This window comes from Gavialis gangeticus, unplaced genomic scaffold (genome assembly GCF_001723915.1).
Source record: "Gavialis gangeticus isolate Ggan-Ray unplaced genomic scaffold, GavGan_comp1, whole genome shotgun sequence".
NCBI lineage: Eukaryota > Metazoa > Chordata > Crocodylia > Gavialidae > Gavialis > Gavialis gangeticus.
In genome coordinates, this window is record NW_017729030.1 from 48,181,203 (window position 1) to 48,201,876 (window position 20,674).

General features: G+C 38.9%; 1 protein-coding gene across 2 annotated transcripts in view; it reads right to left on the minus strand.

The window, feature by feature from the left end:
* Positions 1 to 1,462: 1,462 nt before the first annotated feature.
* TTC29 (tetratricopeptide repeat domain 29) overlaps positions 1,463 to 20,674 on the minus strand; it is a 242,579-nt gene continuing 223,367 nt past the window's right edge. For both annotated transcript variants that reach the window (XM_019522168.1, XM_019522167.1), the window contains 2 exons: positions 2,576 to 2,649; positions 1,463 to 2,204 (listed from right to left, as the gene is read on the minus strand). In XM_019522168.1, coding sequence (XP_019377713.1) covers positions 2,612 to 2,649 — 38 coding nt within the window. In that variant the 3' untranslated portion in view covers positions 1,463 to 2,204; positions 2,576 to 2,611. The remainder of the gene's footprint in view (positions 2,205 to 2,575; positions 2,650 to 20,674) is intronic.

Sequence of the window (20,674 nt, forward strand, 5' to 3'; positions counted from 1 at the left end):
TGGGGGGTATGTAGCGGGGGGGTGGGTGGGATACCCATCCACAAAACCCATACCCACCTGCACAAACCCTCACACCCACTCACAAACCCCACACCTCACTCCAGCAGGCAGGAGCTCCCCTCCCCACTTACCAGCTGTCCAGTTGTGCATCACACTCAGTGCCTCCACAGGGGTCTCCCAGCTGGAGTGCCAGGAGCCCCATGGAAGTATAGAGACACAGAGTCCACCTGGGTTAAATTATGTAGTATTATGCAATTATGTGTTGTGATATGTTTTATGTACAAAATGACAAGGGCATATAATTGTGTAATTCCCTGGTGTGTACATTATGTTTTGGGCTGTTGTATGTGTGGAGTGAGCATGCCAGGCTCATTTCCGAAAAGAATAACCTGTATTTTCTATCTCCCTTGTTGTACCCATGTCAAGGTGTTTTGCCCCTTAGCAAATAATCACTGAGAATTGTGGAAACCCACTAAAGTCAGCCTGATTAGGGTCCCAGGTTGAATCCAGCACCAAGAAGAAATTAGCCAGCTCCAACTAGAATAACATTCTCTAAATACACATTAATGTACTAAAGGAATAAAGCTTTAAGATTACTACAAGTTTTTATTCATCAAGATCATTTTAAGCCCCAGCCCACAGGCTAAGTCTAGTCCCTGGCACTGTCACCTTGCCCATAAAGCTCCCTTTGGGGAGTCCCATGGGCCGTGATCCTGCATGCAGGGTGGTGCAGGGCCCAATCCTGGTGCATGGGGCTGGGTGGAGGTGGTGCAGGGCTCTGGGGCCTGATCCCAACATGCAGTGCATGTGGAGATGGCAAGTGGTCCGATCCTGGTGTGTATGCCCAACTTGGCTCATGGAGCCAACCAAGGCCTCATGGGGCCCAATCCAGGGGTGAGGGCCCAATCCTGGTGCATGATATCAAAAGGTTAAACACCACTGGTTTAAAATACTGGTGCTCAACCTTTCAGAGTGGTAGGGCATGGGTTGCATCATGGACCACCACTCCTATTCAGTATGGAAGCTGGGAAGGGAAAGAGAGGAGGGAAGTGGTTGCCAGTGTTAGAGGTTCGTGGGGAGGGAGAGAACTTACCTCCAAGAAACAATGCTTGCCATAGGCAAGGGGGAGGGAGAGAGGGAGGCAGAGAATAAGCAGTGCCTGCCTAAGGGAGAAGAGATGGAAAGAATGGGGGGATGCAGAAGGGATCAGCTGCACAGCACCGGGCAGGAAAGCAGATGTGTTGGGCCAAGCTGCTTGTCACAGATCCCCCAAACTGCACGTTGGATCCAGCCACGGGCCATATGTTGCATACCACTGGTTTAAACGATTAGTTACTTGAATAAGTGAAGGCTACACTTGAAAAAGGAGTCTTGCGTGTAGCTTTGAAAATGTAAAAAAAAAAATATTTCAATAGGAAACATTTGCACTATTAGATGTACTTACGTCAGCCTTTTGCTTAGATTAATGTGTCATTTGTGGGAGTAAACAGAATTTCTAATGCCTGGCTTCTTTAGGGCTTTCAGCAGAATTTTGTGACTAAACTTAAGCACAGCTTCAACAAACTTTGTTGTGTCTGACCCTGGCTGGCGCCAAACTGTATTATAACTGAGATCTAAACCATGTGAAAGTGCACCAACCAGGTTGGATCTATTCTAAGTGCATTACAACTGAGCTGGCACGCAGCTGCTAAGCACAGTTGTTAACCTTGGATGAAATTGCCAGGTAAAAGGGGTCAAGCACTGCATTGACTTTTACTGAAAAGAAAGATATGTTGGATTTTAATGTATATTTATCAGATGCATTTAGAACCTTACAAGGCACTGCATGTCTTCAGCTTCCACTTTCATTGTCTACAGTAGGAGTTAAGGATGCTCAGCAGGACCTCACAGGAGATGCACAGCACATTGGAGGAAAGGGTGTGTAATACGTAAATACAAAGTAACTCACTTTCTTTCATAATCATTCCTTTCATTCTCTATTTTATTTCAACAACACAAGGTGTTTAAGATAAAAGCCACTGTGACACATATCACACATGACACCACTCATGCAAGGACTTCTGATGTCTGGGTGCTTGCAGTGCCAAACTATGCTCCTGTTTAAATTCAAAGCTGAAATTCAAACTTTGGTGTGTGTTGTCTAACAAGGATCTTCTTGATTTCATCAAAAGGATTTGGCAGTTGTTTTCTCTACCTGGAATTGTCTGTAATGAAAAATAGCAAATGATATTGCTGTAAATAAATACAATGTAAGCTTGGAGTTTTATTTTTGGACTCAGCAGCTTGTTAATGGATTTGGTTTTAGCTTGGAGGCTTATGCTCCTAAAATAAAAGAAGATTAACTGATCAGTAGTGAAAATCCAGTTGGATGCTAACAGGAAGAAAGTGTGACTTTTGTCAGATTTATATGGTGGGAAAATATTGTATTTGGACAGTGTAAAACTACAAGCAATACTAGCTACTTATAAAAAATCAGGTTAAACATAAACTACATCCATTGACACCTACAGCATTTGTGAGACTAGACACTATAGATATGGGCCTATACCGTTTAGAATAGGGGGATATACAGTACCAGAGAAGTTCTTGAACTGGTGTCTTCAGAAGTGGTTCAAAGGGTCTCCAAAACACTTGCCTCTTTAGGAAGTTCTGTTAACAAAAATGTGTATTAGTACTTTAGACAAACAACTCCCATACTAGTCCTTAAGGAAACCTGAAGGCTTATGTGAACAAGCCCCAGTATATTATACAGCCAAGGGAGAAAAAAAAACTATTAGAAGTTGTATCAAAGAATTGCAGATATGTAGGGCTAGAGAGAACCTTATCAAGACATATAGGCATACATGATATATATTGGATATTATGATTGCTGTTTGGCAAGTTCTCATGGCAACTTAGTAGCTGGTAGGTCCCACTAGTCTCAACAGGAGCTGCTTAGTGCTGAGCACTTTTTAAAAAGCAGCTATTTCACTATGCTGACCTCTTCAAAGTCTGGTCCCTTATATGTATAGCATCATTAGCGTATGTGGAAATTTAGAGAAAGAGAGTAAAATACAGGTCCCAATGACGTCAACGCTTAAACTCTCATTGACTTCAGAGAGGACAGGAGTTCACTCAGATTCCAAGAACTGAGAAGCTTATACTGAAAATGAAATGGATAATATTTGTCTTTCAGATAGCATATTCAATGGGGCAGGAAAGGTATTTTTTTATGCATGCGCATGTGTGTTTTACAGTGCAGACAGACAGCTGACAATAAATGGGTACTAAATTGAAAAAAAAAGAAATTGCAACAGGCTTGCTATCTGATGATTGAGAAGAACATTTTTAGGAAAAAAAGAAGAAAGGAAAATTTGAATAGTGAATGGGTGGGTTATGTGGAGGAAGACAGGAAGGAATAGAGCTGGTTACAAAGCAACATGAAAATGTACATAAGCCAGCAGACTCATTTATATCGGTGTCTATAGGTAAAGCAACAAACCAAACCAAACCCAAGGTTAAAAAACAAACTGATCACTCACAGTAAATTTGCTACTAATATACCTGAAATACCTAATATAATCAAGGTCAATATATAAAAGAAAATTCAGCAATGGTACTATTGTGTTCACACACACATTTGAAGCAGCTGTTACCATTGTGTACACTGATTGAGTTCTTACCCCATTGCCCATGCTACACAAAGCCTAAATCTAGGCAACTTACTACATTTTCATTACACATGATTCTATTTGTTACAACGTATTTCATATAATTTTGCTCAGTATTAGAAAATACTGCATTGTCTGTCATCTCTATATACAGGTCCTTCAGCATATTCTTTATAAAACTTGTCCATGGTTTGACAGGATATGCTATGTTGTCAGGTTGGCTTAATCCAAGAGAGGAGACATGACCCATTATTCTCATCTAAAAATGACTTGCATTTTAGATGTTTTCAGGTATACAGACTACAGTGGGCAAGACATAAAGATACCTCAGCAAACAATATCACCATCAACAATGCATATCCTATACTTACAGAAGATTCTCCATTCGTTTTCCATGCTAATAAATGGAAATTAATGTAATGTTCTTTTAAAGCAGAGTTGGCCTGCATTTTTAGCTATGAATGGTATAGCTGAAATAGAGGTAGTTGTACTTGGTGGTTTTATGAATACAAAGATTAATGAATTTGTATAATTTGGGCATGCAAAGCATTTTTATCAGGCACATTCCATTTAGAGTAAGCAGTAAACTGTATATAAGGGTTGTGTCAAAGTTTACTGAATAGGGCCCTTGGTAGCTAATGGAACATTTCCCCAACAAATCAAAGGTATTGTTCTATGCTCACATGAATATACAGTAGCCATTACCTTAAATTTAAAACTCACTATGAGCAGCAAACACACTGTGGGGATATGAAGGCCATATTGTATCAGTGGAGTCTGCAGAGAATTTCTTCATATGGCTTTGCCTTGTTGAAATATATGTTGCAGTTGAAAGCTAAAGGGATTACTTTTGAATAGTCATCACAAAGGTTGATTATATTCGTATATCATTTAGCTGGACCCTGCAGGCTATTATTCCATTAGCTATGCTGGCCCTGCACTGTCAAAAAGTTGATCATATAATGTAAAAAGGCTATATGTTCTGCTATGCTATGAGATGGGAATCAAAACAGTACAATAATCTTTTAAGAGCATTGTAGACTTATACTGAATGTGGAGTGTATTTAAAATAAATACCTGTAAGTGATTCTGTAAAATGGAAGATAAATTGCCATGCTTGAAATAAATACTTAACTCTGCTTACTCTTTTTACTATCTGAATTGGTGTTTGTAATTTTGCTAGGTTAGTAATACCCAGTGAAATAACAGGCAGTTATATTTTGGTTAAAGATTTTTTTTTATGTCACAGAAACATGTAGCTGGTAATAGGAGCTGTCCTGTTAAACAGTTGGTTTTGATCTAAATATTTGAGCCAATTTGCATTTTTAGTTAAAAAATGTTTTCTGATTAAGGTCTCTCTCTGGCATGCACACCCAACCCTTTCTCTTTAGGTGCTGAATAAAAAGGTGCTATTTATCTGCAGAGAGTGTCACTTTGTGGATGGTTTAATTTTATTTTACACTAAAACCTGAATATGGCATACAACTGAAAGCATCTTATTGTTCCACAGTGTAGAGTAATCATGGAATGTCCCTAGATTCTAACATAGGCAAATGTTCCCATTGGGGAAACCATACAAATGAGAGAGGCTAATGAATCACAATATGTATTAATCCTAGGTATTTGCAAGAACCACATACCATAAGGACAAATTCTCAGCACCAGAGAGGTTAGGGACTGAGACAGAAAAGGGAAAAGGAGATTACGCAGCTGCATTTCAGAAGAAGTGTGTGGGTGAGCATTTACTTTAATGCAGCCAAATCTGCCCTGACTACCTTCAGTCTTAGTGATCAGGCAGAAAAAGGGAAACAATTGAGTCAGCTTTGGTTCACTTCACTTTCAGATCCTCCTAGGCCAATTTGATGGAAATAAAATAAATAAATAAATAAATGCATACAAGACCCTTAGGGCTTCCAGCCCAGTTAGGAAAGAGCCATTTCTGGTTTTATTACACAAAGTTGTTTAATTTAGATTGTAAAAATGCTTTATTTGGTTCTCTTTTGAGTTTATGTATTACACAAGGCAATGAATGAGTCTTTATGAGTACAGATGGGAGCCTTAAACAGGTTACAGCAGGCATATTGAACAGGTAGGTTTATTTGAATAAAGGCTAAATAGTTGGGGGGAAGTTTATGAATTGGAAGAAGGATGAATTTGATGTACTTTTAAATAAAAAGACACTTGAGAGCATTAAAACTATAAGAAAAATACAATTTTGGGGTTAGGATAGGAAAACTTAATGGGAATACAAATTTGTCCCTACCTGAGAGTTTCTTTTGTTTGCTAATCAGTGTTTAGTAGTCCCTCAGACAAATTTCTCTCTTTCATGCTTGGCGCAGATGTCAGACATTTGGGTAACTATGGACATTTTTTATGATTTGATATCTTCTAATATAGTATTCATTCTGAAAACTGTACAGCAGTGGATAATATAATAAGATAGAATCTTTGCTGGAGTCACTTGTTGAATACTGAACTCCGTATAGTTTTTTCACATTGGACTAGTGAATACAAATAGACAAGGATAGAAAATTATGAGGTAAGAACAAAATACTCCAGTGCCTCATTTGAAAGTTTGGGATTGATAAAGTCTGGCAGGAATGTTTCCAGTTATTTGTGCAAACATAAGTGAATTCCAGTGATGAAGGTCAATCTTTAACAGTACCCTTAGCAGTCGCATCAAGAATAATTACTGGGGTCCCTAATTAGGAAAGTGGTTGGTTTGCTGTTCTTATCTTTGGTCGCCTCAAACCCAAATCCAAATCCAAACCCAAACCCAAACCCAAACCCAAACCCAAACCAGTCTTATGAAACTGAAGTACCTATCTCACCTGTGTTCACTCCACTCCCCTCCTCAAGTGTGAAAGAAGTCAGTAAAGGAATTTTTCAGATGGCTTGAATATTTACTAATTCTTTATTATATCAAATTTTCTACTAGCACAAAGCAGGTAGAAAAGTGGCTATACTGGCTGATTGAGGATTCCCAAACACTGGGCATATCTACATGTGGCCGTATGGTGCCTTTGTTACTGTGCCGTCATTTAGTACTTCCTTTTGGAAGTACTAAAAGCTGGCACAGTAACAGCCTGTGCTATGTTGTGCTGGCCGCAAATGGTTATTTTTGGCTGCTACGTTGCCACAGCAATGCACTACAATGAGGGAGCACGTTGCTTTGGTGACATGGCAGCATCATGGTTTTTGCCAACAGACGCTACAGTGCCATAGCGTCTTGCGTAGACACACCCAGTGAGGGGTAATCCCACAAGGTGTTGGGATGCCATTAAGACATTTCCATTCTATTGTGTCAGAGCACAATGTCATTTCTGGAGTATCCTTGTGTTCTCCCAATGATAGAACAGCCTCACTGGTGGCCAATTTGATCCACAATACCTGTGAGCAGACCCAAAGACCACTCAGAATTATAGTGAATGCCAAATTGACCTTTGGCTTGTCTCAGGATTTGGTGAAGAGGGAACATAAGGTGGCATAACATCACTTTTGCTCCCTCCATTGATGCTGAGCACAGATTGACCGCACCTTAAGATTCTGTATATCAGAAAGATACTTAAAGAAATCCTGATCTTAAAGTAGCTCATAGGAATAATAATTTCATTATTTCAAAGAGATTTTTACTGAAAGTTTGAAGATAGACATTTCTTTTCTGTTGAACATAAAAATACAGATAGCACATGAAGATAGAATATACTCATTATGTGATGTCTCAGCAGATGTTATATCAGTAATGCATATGTTTAAATGTGAATAAAATATAGATATTAAAAACAGCACTAAAATACTGAGAACTATTCCAGGTTTCAGATGATACAGGTCTTATAGGCCGCATCTACATGTCGCCCTATGGCGACATAGTGACATGCTACGTTGACGTATGGTATGCTATGGTGACACAGCAATTACGATTGTCAGCTACATCACCATAGTGATGTGCACCCTTGGTATAGTGTGCTGCTTTGGTGATGTAGTGGCAAAATCTAACTGTGTGCTATGCGCATAGCGCAGTAACCTACTGTATTGCAGGCACCATAGCACGATGTCATAGCAATGTTGCCATATGGTGATGTGTAGATGCACCCATAGTGTAACAAGCATACTGATGGGGGATTCCCATGTGAACCTTTGCTAACTTACAGATGCTAAGTACATTTCAAAACAAGAAAAGATATATCATGTCACCAATAAATAAAGGACACATAATAATATGGACTGCTGTTAATTGAAAGTCAGCTTTATGCATTTATTTTGTAACAATGTCTCATTGCTATTGTAGACTATGGTAAATCTTAAGCTGCTTAATAACAAGAAGTATGGCATTTACCTATATTTAGGAATCTACTTAAATCATGGTTTTGTGATTTTCATGGAAACCATGAAACACACCATGAAAAATGACATGGGTTGTGATTTCCCAGGAAATCAACCAAAAAAAAGAAAAAATTTGAATAAAAAATAAAATGCTGGCTACCCAGTGGGAGCCAATAGTCCTTGCTGCTGTTGCAGCCTGGCCTCGCAGCCCCTGCAGGAGGGTAAAGCACCAGCTCTTGGGGTGGCATGAAGGGCAGCTGCCAACTCATGCCTCTCCACTAATAGCACTAAGGGGCAGCACTGCATGAAGGGCAGCCAGTAGTCAAGATAGTGGCTGCCTCCGGTCACTCCAGCCTGAGGCCTCTCCATCAATTAGTGCTGATGGGTAGAGCCTCTCTGCCAATCAGCATCAAGGGGCAGGACCATCACAAAGTGACTGTGGAATTGGCTCTTTGGGCCACAACCAAGCCATGAAAATTGCTTTCTCTTAACCGCAATTTAGGTAGGTCCCTACTTTTATTTTCTTGATAAGAAGAGATCAAAGGAATTAAAGTTAAGAAATCAAAGTATCAAAGAAATTCAGCTGGACAGAGAATTTCAGAAGTGAGAATAATTTGAGGATGTTCCAAGTGACAGGTCCCAAGAAATAGGGTAAAGTTTGCTTAGAGTTTGGTTAGTGGTTTTAGGCCAGTTAGATCTGGGTAGGGAATAATAAAAGATATAAACTATTAATTAGAGTAAAACCTATTAGAAACATTTCAGTATTTTTTAGCCTTATTTAGCAAAAGCTTTTTCTAGTTTACCAGGCCATGGGGTCTAAAAATCTGTCCTACCTCAGGAGTTTTGCTCTTCAGTCCTGAACTATGGTTTCTGCTGAATTGTCCACCTGCAGGTGTACCCAAGCTGTGATTCTGAAACTTAGATTTGAATCCTGTATAAGAAGTCCTTGTTCCCTGACAGGCTGGCCACCTGTTAGAGATTTTTTTACAACCTTAGGACTTAGCAATATAAGATTTTTTTCCTTAAGTATTAATAAGGTTGATATTTCTCTGGATTAACGAACATTTTTATATATTTTAATCATCTGCTTGATATGACTTATTTATACTGTTTAGTCATTTATATGTTCTTTGTATTATAATGATACATTTGCTGTTAAAATGTATTCACTTTTATGTGTGTAAGAATTTGATTTTTGGTGGGATGGGCCCTTTAAACTTTCCTTGGTTTCCAGAATATTGTTGATCAACACCATGCATTAAACCACTATGGTCTTCCTCTTAGCTCATACAAATATTTTACAATGTCTAGGCTTTTATATAACTGTAAACAATTAAACCCAATATAGTGAGATAGTTCAAAACTACATGAATGATAGTTCAAAACTACACTTTTTTCTGACTACACCAAATAGACGGCCAATATTTTCAAACATCTGAAGTTTTTTGGTGTTAATATCTGGGAATCCAATATGATATATCCTAAAGGAATCTGATTATCAGAATGTGCTGAGCACCATTTTCTGAAAAATGTGCTCCTCCTCGAGGTGGGGAAGTTCTTAAATGAGTAATTCCAGTCTTCTGGTGAAAATATCAGGAATTCTGCCATTTTGGGCCACTCATCTAGTTGAACTATTATTCTGTGGTTGACACTTTAGAGTCCCTCAGGGGTCAGTACTGGTGCCTCTCCTTTTCAACCTGTACATTAGTAACCTGCCTGCTACCAGCTCACAAAAAATTCTTTATACTGATGACGGTGCCTTTGCTACCCAAGCTCATGACTTTTCAAATGTGGAACTCACACCTGATGGAGACATGAAATTGATGTCAGAGTACTACCTAAAATGAATGCCTTAAACCAAATATCTTAAAGACTGTCTCAAGTGTTTTCCATCTGCAGAATGCCAGTGCTAATCATGAACTCACTATTACCTTAAATGGTTAGCCTCTAATTCAAATCCAAAACCCACCCAGCCTATCTTGGAGTTCCCCTTGACCAGACTTTAACTTATAAATCACATCTCCAGAAACCTGCTTTAATCTGCTTTAAATTTTAAACTAGAACTGCTTTAAACATCAAAACAAGGAATAACCTACTTGTCAAACTTGCAGGCTCCACTTGGGGTACCACATTACATTCATTTGCTCTTGCACTGTTATTCAGTTGTGGAATACTGTGCCCCTGAATGGGCTTCTTCATTACACAGCAAATTAGTGGACAGGACACCCAACTGCATGCTACAATGCATCTTGTGTCAAGCACATTGCACCCCATTCCACTCCTGTGGTTACTAGTCCTCAGTAACATTGATCCTCCCATCTCTGCCACAAAAATGCTGAAGTAAACTTACTAGCCAGACTCCGTAATAATCCTACACTGCCAGTGCATTGGGACATATTCCACCCACCAATTACATGGCTTCCCTCAAGACATCTAATATGGTCCACCCTTTCAAAACCCTTTGACTTTTTCTTGATGGCATGACGAATGGTCAGCACAAGCACTAACCAATCACATCATCTCTGACCCTACAGTCAGCCAACCAGGATTTAACTGGCCATGCCATTATTGGGCACTCCTCAACCATTTTTGAACTGGACAGAGTCACTGTGCATCAAACCTATATCCATGGGGCCTTCACAATGACAACAAATGCCCTTGAGGACAAGATTAAGCCAGGTCCTACATTGCTGACTTATGTCTATTTACTAAGCTATCTGGTGGTCTTCAAGCTCTTCATACTGGTGATGACATTGCCTTAAGATGGCTGAAACAATATACCAAAACCGCATATGCTAAATAAATAGTAATTCTTTTAAGCATTTCACATTACTGTCATTAGTAGTCTGACTTTCAAATATAGTAAAAGCCTGTTGTGATTTTAAATATCCTAGATTTTAACTTTTTTTTTTATAGCTCTAAGTGGATACCAAATGCTTTCTGCAACCTCATTGAGGGTTTCCTATTTTGAAGATTGTTTTTTCTATCACTGCCTTCTGAAAAGTGGCTGTGTTGTTTGTTACCTTCTGAAAGGCCTGCCTGCTCTACTAGGATTATATGTAGCCATACTTTTTGATGGTGGAGACTTCTGTATTGCAACATCTCTTGGTAGTTCACAAACAGGTTATCACCTGAGTGTTTGGAGGCCACCATAAATTAGCTTTCTGCCTGGGAAATTGCCTTCTAAGATTTTAGCCAAAAGTATTTTGTGGATACAGAAACTGAAGCCAGAGAAGCAGAGAAAATTCAGCAACGCATCTGCTACAAAAAGAGGATGCCAGGAGATTTTTCATGAGGCTAATTTTAGCTTTATACCTTTTAAGGATTCTTACACATGATAACATCCTATTGGGCTAAGAAGGTGTAGGAGAAGCAGGTGTTGAAAAACATGTTTTCAAAGCAGGGGAAGATTCCCTATTACTGTGCCTTATAATAGGATCCATTCCCCTGTAACTGAGTTGCAGAGGGGAAGAAAATCACCCTCTGAAGTTGCTGAAGTATTCCTCTTAAGATTTGTGCATTGCTTCCCCACTCCCTTGTGGAAGAAGTCTTCCTCACAGCAGCATCCCCAAGAGTCCAATATGGGCATTTTGTGGGTAGAGGCAGGTAGGTGGATGTTCAGTACCCTTTAATGGGCCCTATGGAGGCAAAAAGGGCACACACCCAAACTTGTACTACTTTTCCATCAAACCTCACCACAGTGGAGATTCCCTCAAGATAGTTCTGGGACAGCAACTAAGTGTGGAAGCCTTAATAGCAGAGCACCAGTAGTAATATGCTATCAGAAAACCAAACTGCCGGAGGTTTGTTGGTAGGCCAAGCTTCCTATTCCATGTGGGAGAAACACTAGATTAGAGGCTTTTTCCTTTGAATGTGAACTTGTAGTGATTTCCTCCCTGGCTTATTTTCCCACTAGACTGAAGCATCAGATTCAGTGCTCTTAATTAGACAGACCGTTGAACAATATACTTACTATTACAAAGAGTATTTAGGGTTGTCTTTTTTAGGTATTTGAATTTAATATGGCTACTTAGGTATATCATAATCACTGCTTAAGTGCACTAATAGGATAGAGTGAGGATGCTTGCAATAGCCCATCTTTTCCCCTTTCTATGGATAACAAGAGGACTCCAGCTTTCAGGCCAGTCAATCCAGTTCTCCTTTTGAGAAACAGATTCACATGAAAAAAAATTACAGTGAAAAATGGAAATGGATTTTCTGTTTTATTAGCAGGTAGCATATCACTTGTGGGCTACTTTAGAAAGTTACAGGATGATAGAGATTTTTAGGAATATATGAGAAGAAGCTTGAATTTAAAAATAAGTGTTTTACAAAAAATATTTCAGGTCAGGCCTTCAAATGGATAACTTGGCACAAGGCCATCAGAGTCAAGGGAGTTCTGCCAGATGAGGATCTGGCATTCCTTCTTTTAAACTGCAACAAAAAAAATAACTTTATAAATGTATGACTCCAATAATTTACATTTACTTTGGCTTGTGCAAAATAAATCACTTTGTTTTGCTCAAGAAACATGGCATCTTAGAAATACCCAGCATACTCATGAATTTAAAATGCTTCCTTACCTAGGTCTCATCCTGTGGTGAAGGTGCAATAAGAACCTATACAGAATTGTCTCAGACTGTCAAATATTTAATCAGACCAGCAGAGACAAGATAATGCCTTGAGCCTTAGAGAAGGGGAAAGGGCAAAGACATCTGACTGGTCTATGGCCTTTCTGCTGGTTCAAACTCATACAGAGACTGTGCTTGAGTAGGGAAGGAGACAGAAGAAGTAGGTTTTTCTCCCTTCTGCCACTGACTAGGTTCTGTGAGTAGAGACTTGACTTTATTTCTCTTCCCCTTCCTGTATATTAAGCCATCAGAGCATACAATGCCTTTCCTATTACAGTTGCTACCCCATCCTCTGTTCTACCACAGAATATTTCCAAGATGCTGTTATCTAACTAGATTCTGAGATCAGGAAGGAATTTTTTGGTGGCATGACTGGCAGGCAGTCTGTGCAGACCAAGGCACTCCTCATGTGTATCACCATTCCCTCTTGTAGGATGACTATGTATTCAGAAACTGACTCCTGAGGCTTGTGTGATGAGCCCCAGCCCTAAGTACTGGTTATTTGCCATGGAGGCCCTCCTTCTTACATGGTAATTTTAGGTGGCTCCTGGAGCTCTTAACCCCTGGATGGTTTGTGTGTTAACACCTGAAACTAATTTAAAACACTTGTTAGGTGGCTCAAAGTTATGCCACTCCAGGGCAGGATCATCTCTGATCTGTATTGCCTGGCTAGTGTTACACCAAGGTGTAGCCACTCTAGGCAACACCTTAGTGTAAACACCCTACCTGTTCCTGCCCTTCTCCCTCCCCCGCCCCTTTTGGCCCTTAGGGGAGCAGGCAGGGAAGGGCCAACTTGCCTGCCTGGCTGCTGCTGCTGCAGTAGCTGCTGCTACTCTTTGGGCCAGCTCAGCCCAGAGAGGGCCAGCAGCCCTGCAGCAGCAGCAGCAGCAGCAGGGGCTTGGCAGGCAAGTTAACTCTTTCCTGCCTGCTCCCCTGGGACAGAAAGCATGGGCAGCCAGAAGTAAATGGGGGATAGAGGGAGGATATCAGGTGGAGCCCCAGGGTTGTGGGGGGATGACTGGTGGGAACTCTGAAGGGGAAGGGGGAGCCCTGGGGGTGGAGGGCAACTGGGGGAGCCCCGGTGGCAGAGGGCAGAGGGAAGCCCAGAATAGGAGCTGGGAGGGATTCTTATCTTTCAGTCCCCCAGGCCCCTTCTGGCCTGAATGTGTGACTAGTCCAAACTCAAGCTAGCACTTTCACTGATCAACATTTGTGTGGCTCACAGTGTAAGAACAGGGCCCTAACATCACAGGCAAGTAAATGCACAATGCGTTTACCCTTCCCTTTCAAATCCATCTTCATGTCTGTTTTCAACTCTTGTGCATTTTGAGGAAACTGTGTGGGCAACCCCATCATGAAGCTCACAAGGCAAAGCCTAATTAATGTTTCTTTCTGTTGTTTTAAAATACGTCTGCCCTTGCTTAGAGGTTTGAGAGTCTCCTAGCCAAGACTGGTGCCAGCAGAAATAGGATACATCTCATGTGCACACATCTTACAAATTCTCTCTCTCTCTCATTTGCAGAGTCCCAATCTGATCCTACATTTGCAAACTCATGTATTAAAAATAAAGCTGGCAATATTACTTTGGCTTCTCCTAGGCCTGGTTTAGATTTACCAAATGCCAAAGTATGCCCTTGCTAACAAGAATATTTCATGAACTGCACAATATTTACCAATCAAAATGCCAACCCGTCACAGGACTGTTTCCAAACTGAGTGGTGTTTCTTTGTGCTGAGCTCTGCAGATTGATTCAGTGCAGGGCCATGCCAATGCACTCAGCAAACAGAAGTATCTTTTACATACATTGTACACAAACACATAAACGTAATATACACAATGGGAGTGAGGTGGCTCACATGCAAACCTGTTAGGCAGAGTATGGTGAGTTAGCAATCTTGGAAAGGTTTATCTACCCAGCTCAAGCTCTCTGGTGAACTTGTAGCTGTGCCTCTGTTTAATTCTTAATCTATTATTCTCTATTTAAATTCTGGCTGCTTTGGAGACCTGTTGTAATGCAGCAGTTAAAAAAATATCCACATGTACTCACGGTCCTCCCCAAGGACCACTAACTTGACACGTAGGCCATGACAGCTCAGTTTGGACTAGTAAGAAACCTAATCCAGGGTTTCCATCATGTCAGCTGTTGCCTTTCTTTCATTACACTTTGACTCAGCCCCTAATGGATTCAGCTTTATAAAGTCAGAAAAAGAGGAAGGAAAGCAATTTATTCATGTTTCAGTAGTGCTCACTGAAGACATGACATTTCTCTAAAAATGCAAATGATTTTGTGCCACACAAGTGAAACTGGGCAGCTAAAGCTCTTAGAGGAAGGCTCTTTCCCAGGGCTAATGTTTTTATACCTAGTGTTTGAATAAATCGATCCCTTTATTATAACATCTCCTTCACTCTCCGGTTCCTCTGGAAGAATGTAACCAAAGGTACTAAAGCATCATTTTTACCACTAAGACAATTGATTATGCTTGTTAATTTTGTTTTTAATCCCAGACATATTAAAATAAACACTATAAACACATGTAGCAGAAATCAATATAGATCTATTCAGCATCAGGTTGGTAAAAACCAGGATTTAGTAAGAATCCAAGATGTAAAATACTAATGCTCAAACTAAGCCCTTACTTATGTAATGTGCCTTTACACAAGCTCAATATAAACCTGAAAGAAACTATTTCAGAAGAGCAGAAATGGTGTACTTGTGCTGCATCAAAAATGACCCTGTAAGACCTCCTTTACTAAGACAGCCAAGATATTTAATGTGAACATATGTTCTTGAAGGATTTCATGTCTTATGTCCAGTCATTCTTGTTAATTCATGGGACAACATACTGCAGATGCGCTTTTTTATGTTACATAAAGCAAAAAATTACACTTAACAGGTGCAAGGTGGGTCATAAAAAATAAATAAAACTATACTCTTAAAAGCTAGGAAATCACAAAGTGAGGCTATCAGTCATGCTTATTGAGCCAGGAGAGGACAATGGGATATAAAGCTTACACATCTACGAACAGACATTCCTGAAATGCCAGCCTTTGGCCATTATTTCACATTCTCTATGGATCTCCTTCCTCAACCCAATCTTTCTTGTTTAAGGGGAAGCCTAACTTTGCTTTCTGACTACATGCATTTTTTGCCATTAACCTCAATTTGCAATGTAATGACCTTAGATATTTGAACTTGTCTTTAAGTTTCCCACTCCATCAGTACATCAAAACAGGGATCCCTTTTAAATTGTTAGGGCTTTATTTGTGGTTCTTAAAGACACTTGCATTTTTACAAAATTTTTTGTCATTCATTTTTATGTTTAGAGTACAATGTAACAAAAATCATTCATACAACAGTTAGTTTTTAAGGCTAAAGTTTTTCTTAGGGAGAAGCCCATTCACCATTTTTTTCTATATATGAACAGCTATATCTTGAAGTGTTGGCTTGAATGGAGATTTCCGGGTAATGGGCACTTCAAAATTGAACCTATCATGATTTTAATTCAATCCGTCACAAGTAGATATTGTGCGTCACATATTTAAAAAGGCTTCAATCTAGTCTCTATATATTCCTGTTTAAAATTGTGCCTACCCTTTAGTAAGCTTACTTTGAAGCCAGATATTTGGTATACAAAAACACATGCATGTGGTTTCTAAAAATGTACAAATAAATGAATAAAGACATATCCCTTGTATATACCCAGACCAGCCTGTTGTATATACCAAGTGGCTGGTGTCATCAAAAGAATGCAAAGTTTGAAAGAGATTTCTGGAAAGATGGTAATGTATGTACCTGACATTAATAGAGAAGAATGAAAGAACAGAAGCAACACTTATCTTTTTCTGAACGGAATACGTTCACCATCTCTTGAGGAGGTGGTAGACTTTAAGTAAATCTGTTTTCTTTCTAAAGCATCACCTCATATGTTAGAGGAAAAGCATGAACTCAGAACTTGATCACTTTTTTTCCAAACTCAATAGGATCTTGAAGTCAGAAATGACGAGTAAGCACTGTGAAGAATTACCATCCTACTTCACTGAAAATGTCATGAAGCCATCACAACTAGTATGGGTTTGCTCCAACAGTGTCTACTAAGTAAACCCACCCTTTGAATCCTACCCATGACTGTTGTCACGTGTGAAAGATTGTGATGACCAATGGGAAAACTGAATAAAATAGGCAATGTCTTATTCAGAGAAAGAATCTTCCTTTCCTACTTCAAACATGTTGAAATCCACAATGATTAATTATCTTTCCAACAACTACATAAAGACACCATGAGAACAAATCACAAGACACACACCCAAATGCCAGCAATGTGCAGAGATGGGCGTCTCAATGGTCAGTTATTTTCAGCTTGAAGTAGGACTGAGAGCTGCTTATGCTGATGCATTTTCTAACCATTTTTATAGATCATCACCAGAAGGACTGTATTTGTTAGGACAGATCTAGATGTACAAAGCACAAATGTCATACTATTTGGTTGAATTCTGGCCAGTTTTGATTATTATAGCTTTACATACAGTGTTTAGTGGGAGCTCAGATAGAGAAAACTCAGTAACTTCTCTTCAAACTGGCAGGGGAGTCATTAGTATTGAGATCTCTTTACTAAATTTAGCTGTACTCACAAAGCAGAACTAGATGTCAAGGCCTTTTTATGTCTCCTTGACACATTTATAGTTGTATTGTTTTTTTCTAATAGCAGAAGAGAAGGTAACTGGATGGGACATCTTCATAGTGACTAATTAAGAAGGCAAGTATTCTACAAAAATTCTACTAATTTGCAGTGTTGTATAATTCTTTCAACAGCCATCAATCTTTAAACACTGTTATAACTTAAATAAACACTCTTGTTTACTTTGAAATTTGATTCCACACAATTCAAAGGCTTAAAAATAAATAGTAAATGCAGTTGTTGGCATGTAAAGATTTTTCTATGTTTCATAAATGTACTTTAATAACTTTTAGTTTCATAAATGCTGATCACACTTGGAATTATGAAATTACAAAAAGAATCAAAGCCAAGTTTATCTTTTTTTTGTGGACAAAAAATTAATGAATAATGAATAGAATAAAATGTTTAAATCAGATTTTTACTGTCTGAGGAGATACTTGTTTATCCAATTCATAGTTAAACAAATATAAAAAATCTGAGTCTTATTATTGCTAAATTAATAGTTCAAGACTGGACTGAAGACTGACACTGTATCAATGTATACTACAAATCTCTTCAGTAATACAGGAAGTACTGGTAGCAGTCTCTGCTATTGTTAATATTGCCTGACAGTTCTCATTTTAAAATCCTGTTTTCAATTAGTTATAGTTTTGTCAAAATGTTCCCTACCACATCACCATCCCAGGGTGAATTCTGGAAATCTTTAGCTGCAATTTATGGCATCTTTAGCTAGCAAGGGAAGAAAACATTATTTTGCCTATGTTAAAAACATTTCGGTGAATTTGCTTTGAAAAACTCTAGTGCTTCCATGTCTTGGAGTAGTGACTTGAAATTTTAGAGAGACTGGGCTTCATGACTTTTTCCATCCCCATGAAAATCTGCCAAATTTGTCCAAGTTAAAGGCTCCTACAAAACCAGAATTTGTGCATGCTCCATAGCAGGGGGGATAAAAATCAACTATTAAAAAAAAATAAAGTAGAATTTTTTTATATATATTTTTTAATTTAATTGTATTTTTTTGTTAAGATGCTTTAAAAAATAAATTTATATAAAGATTGTTTTAATTTAAGATATATTAAAAGTTCAAAGATATCATCATGGAATAGGGATTATAACTTCTAATTATATACTGTTTGAGACAATATATTCATGTAACCTTTTTAGAAATTTTATAAATAGGTCACAACAGGCCATGGACTATATTAGGGGCCCAATCGTATGGGGTTCCCAAAGGCTCCTCTATAGATTAGTAAAGATTAAAGAAAACCATGCTACCCAATGGAACTCCATGCTCGGTCAGGAAGATCCCATTAAGCATCTTTGTGATGCTTAGTTTCAGTTCTCAAACTGTGGATTTCTGTCTCCAGAAATCATAGGCAGACAAGGTTCTTTGGGTAGTTGTGAAATCTTTTATTAGACCAACTGAATAGTTGGAAAACTTGTTCTTTTCAAGCTTTTGAGCACAAACACCCTTCTTCAGTCATAAGCAGAGTTTGTCATCTCCAGAGATAACATCCTTGTTAACAGCAGTATATGGAGATGAGAGAGAACTGATGGGTGAAGCCCTACTGTGTTTCTGCAAGTTTGTGTACACCGTAAGGGCTTTTTAGAGAAAGACCTTACCTTTCTCTAAAAGTGTAAAGTTTCAAGAAGCTAAATAAAGGATATCAAACAACAAAGAATGCATTTTTTGCAGAAAACAATGATTAAATTGAGGGTTCCTGACCGGTGATTTAAACTGATTTGATCTAAATCAAATCCACCCCGCTCAGTAGAGACTTGCTAGATTATATTGCACTGTACTCCAAAAGAATAGAAGATTTTTGGAGGTGGTTGTCTTTAACCCTGCCTAATTTGTTGAAGTTGGAAGGTGTGTGCAGTGGAAGCCACAGGGCTAGAGAAAGGATGGACTTATGGTTAAGGCAACTGAATGCTGCCTTGGATAACTGCATTACATCCCTGCCTTTGCCATATAAATCTTATGTAATGGGGTACAAGTCACTTAAACCAAACTTTTTACAGATGGGCATTAGTTATATTTCTTTAATTTTCCTTACTTGAGATCCTGATGTCTGATGTGCTGAAGTGCTAAACACTCACATCTGCAAGTAAAGTAATTTGGAGCTCCAATTTGAACACAAATAGTGTGTTCAAATATATAATATGCATGCATATATAGTTATATAATGCTGCTTACTCTAAAAAAATCAGGTCATGGGTTGAACATCCAACAATAGTAGATACTGTTGACCTTAAGCTCTCTGGTCATCAGTTCTGTATCTGTAAAATAGGGATAATAATACCCACTCATCTAATAGAGGAGTTGGGAAAATAATTCATTAATGTGTGCAAGGCACTCACATACCACTGTGATAAGCACCACAGAAAAACCCCATGAGGGAATTAATAATTCTGTCTTCACAGCAGGGTTTGAATAGTGAGCAGTAAATAAGGCCTGGAGCAATGCACAGAACAATGAGCAGAAAACAAAATATTGAAGAACTGCTCATTAGCTGAGCACTGTCCATTTTGCACACGGAATGAAGCAGAGAGTCTTTGGCAAAACACTGGCCACAGGGTGGTCATGTAATTAAGGAGTGTAGCATCATACACACACAAAATATGGTCAAATTAAGGTTGTAAGATTCTGTTATTTCTTAACTTTTGACTGCTTGACTTGGTAACCTTCATAATATTCTTTTAACATAGGCTCTAAAATATCCAGAGAGCCTATTTGGGTTTCTTGCATTCAGCGAATGCTTTGGACACTAATCAGCCCTTTGTTACCTGTGAAGTAGTTTCATTTTAACTCTTTTAATGCTACTCCCTTACATTTTGTTGCTGGGTTGTTCTAGTTTCTCCATAAAGCAGATCTTTCATTTAGACTGAACCACATGGAGCAATAAAATGAGGTACTGTAATATTACCCGATTTGGCACTAGTTAGCTAGTCTAGTGCAGAATTCACAACAAACTAATGATGTGATAAGGGGTTTGTTCAAAGATATCCTTTATATTTTCTTCCTCTCAGCTATGCCCAATACCTCTCACAGCTGAGAACTGTGGTTTGTCTCTTTCCTCCTCCCCTTCTTTCACTTTTAGTATGTTGTTGATACTGAGTCTCCCTCCTATTTAAGAGTCTTGCTAATGCAGCTCTCCTATCATCAAATCTACTTTGTCAGTGTTCTACTTGACACTCTTTTAGCTTCTTATGCATCATCAGGCGTGGTCATTGATCATATGGGGCTGAATGAGTCAACTGGCTAAGACCAGGAGGGGAGTAATTTTAACACCACAGATGGTGATAAAGTACAATGACTCGGTCTTTCATTTCTAAAATGCTAGATCACCGTGGAGACCCAGGAACTGGGTTAGGGGACATAAATTGTAGCCAT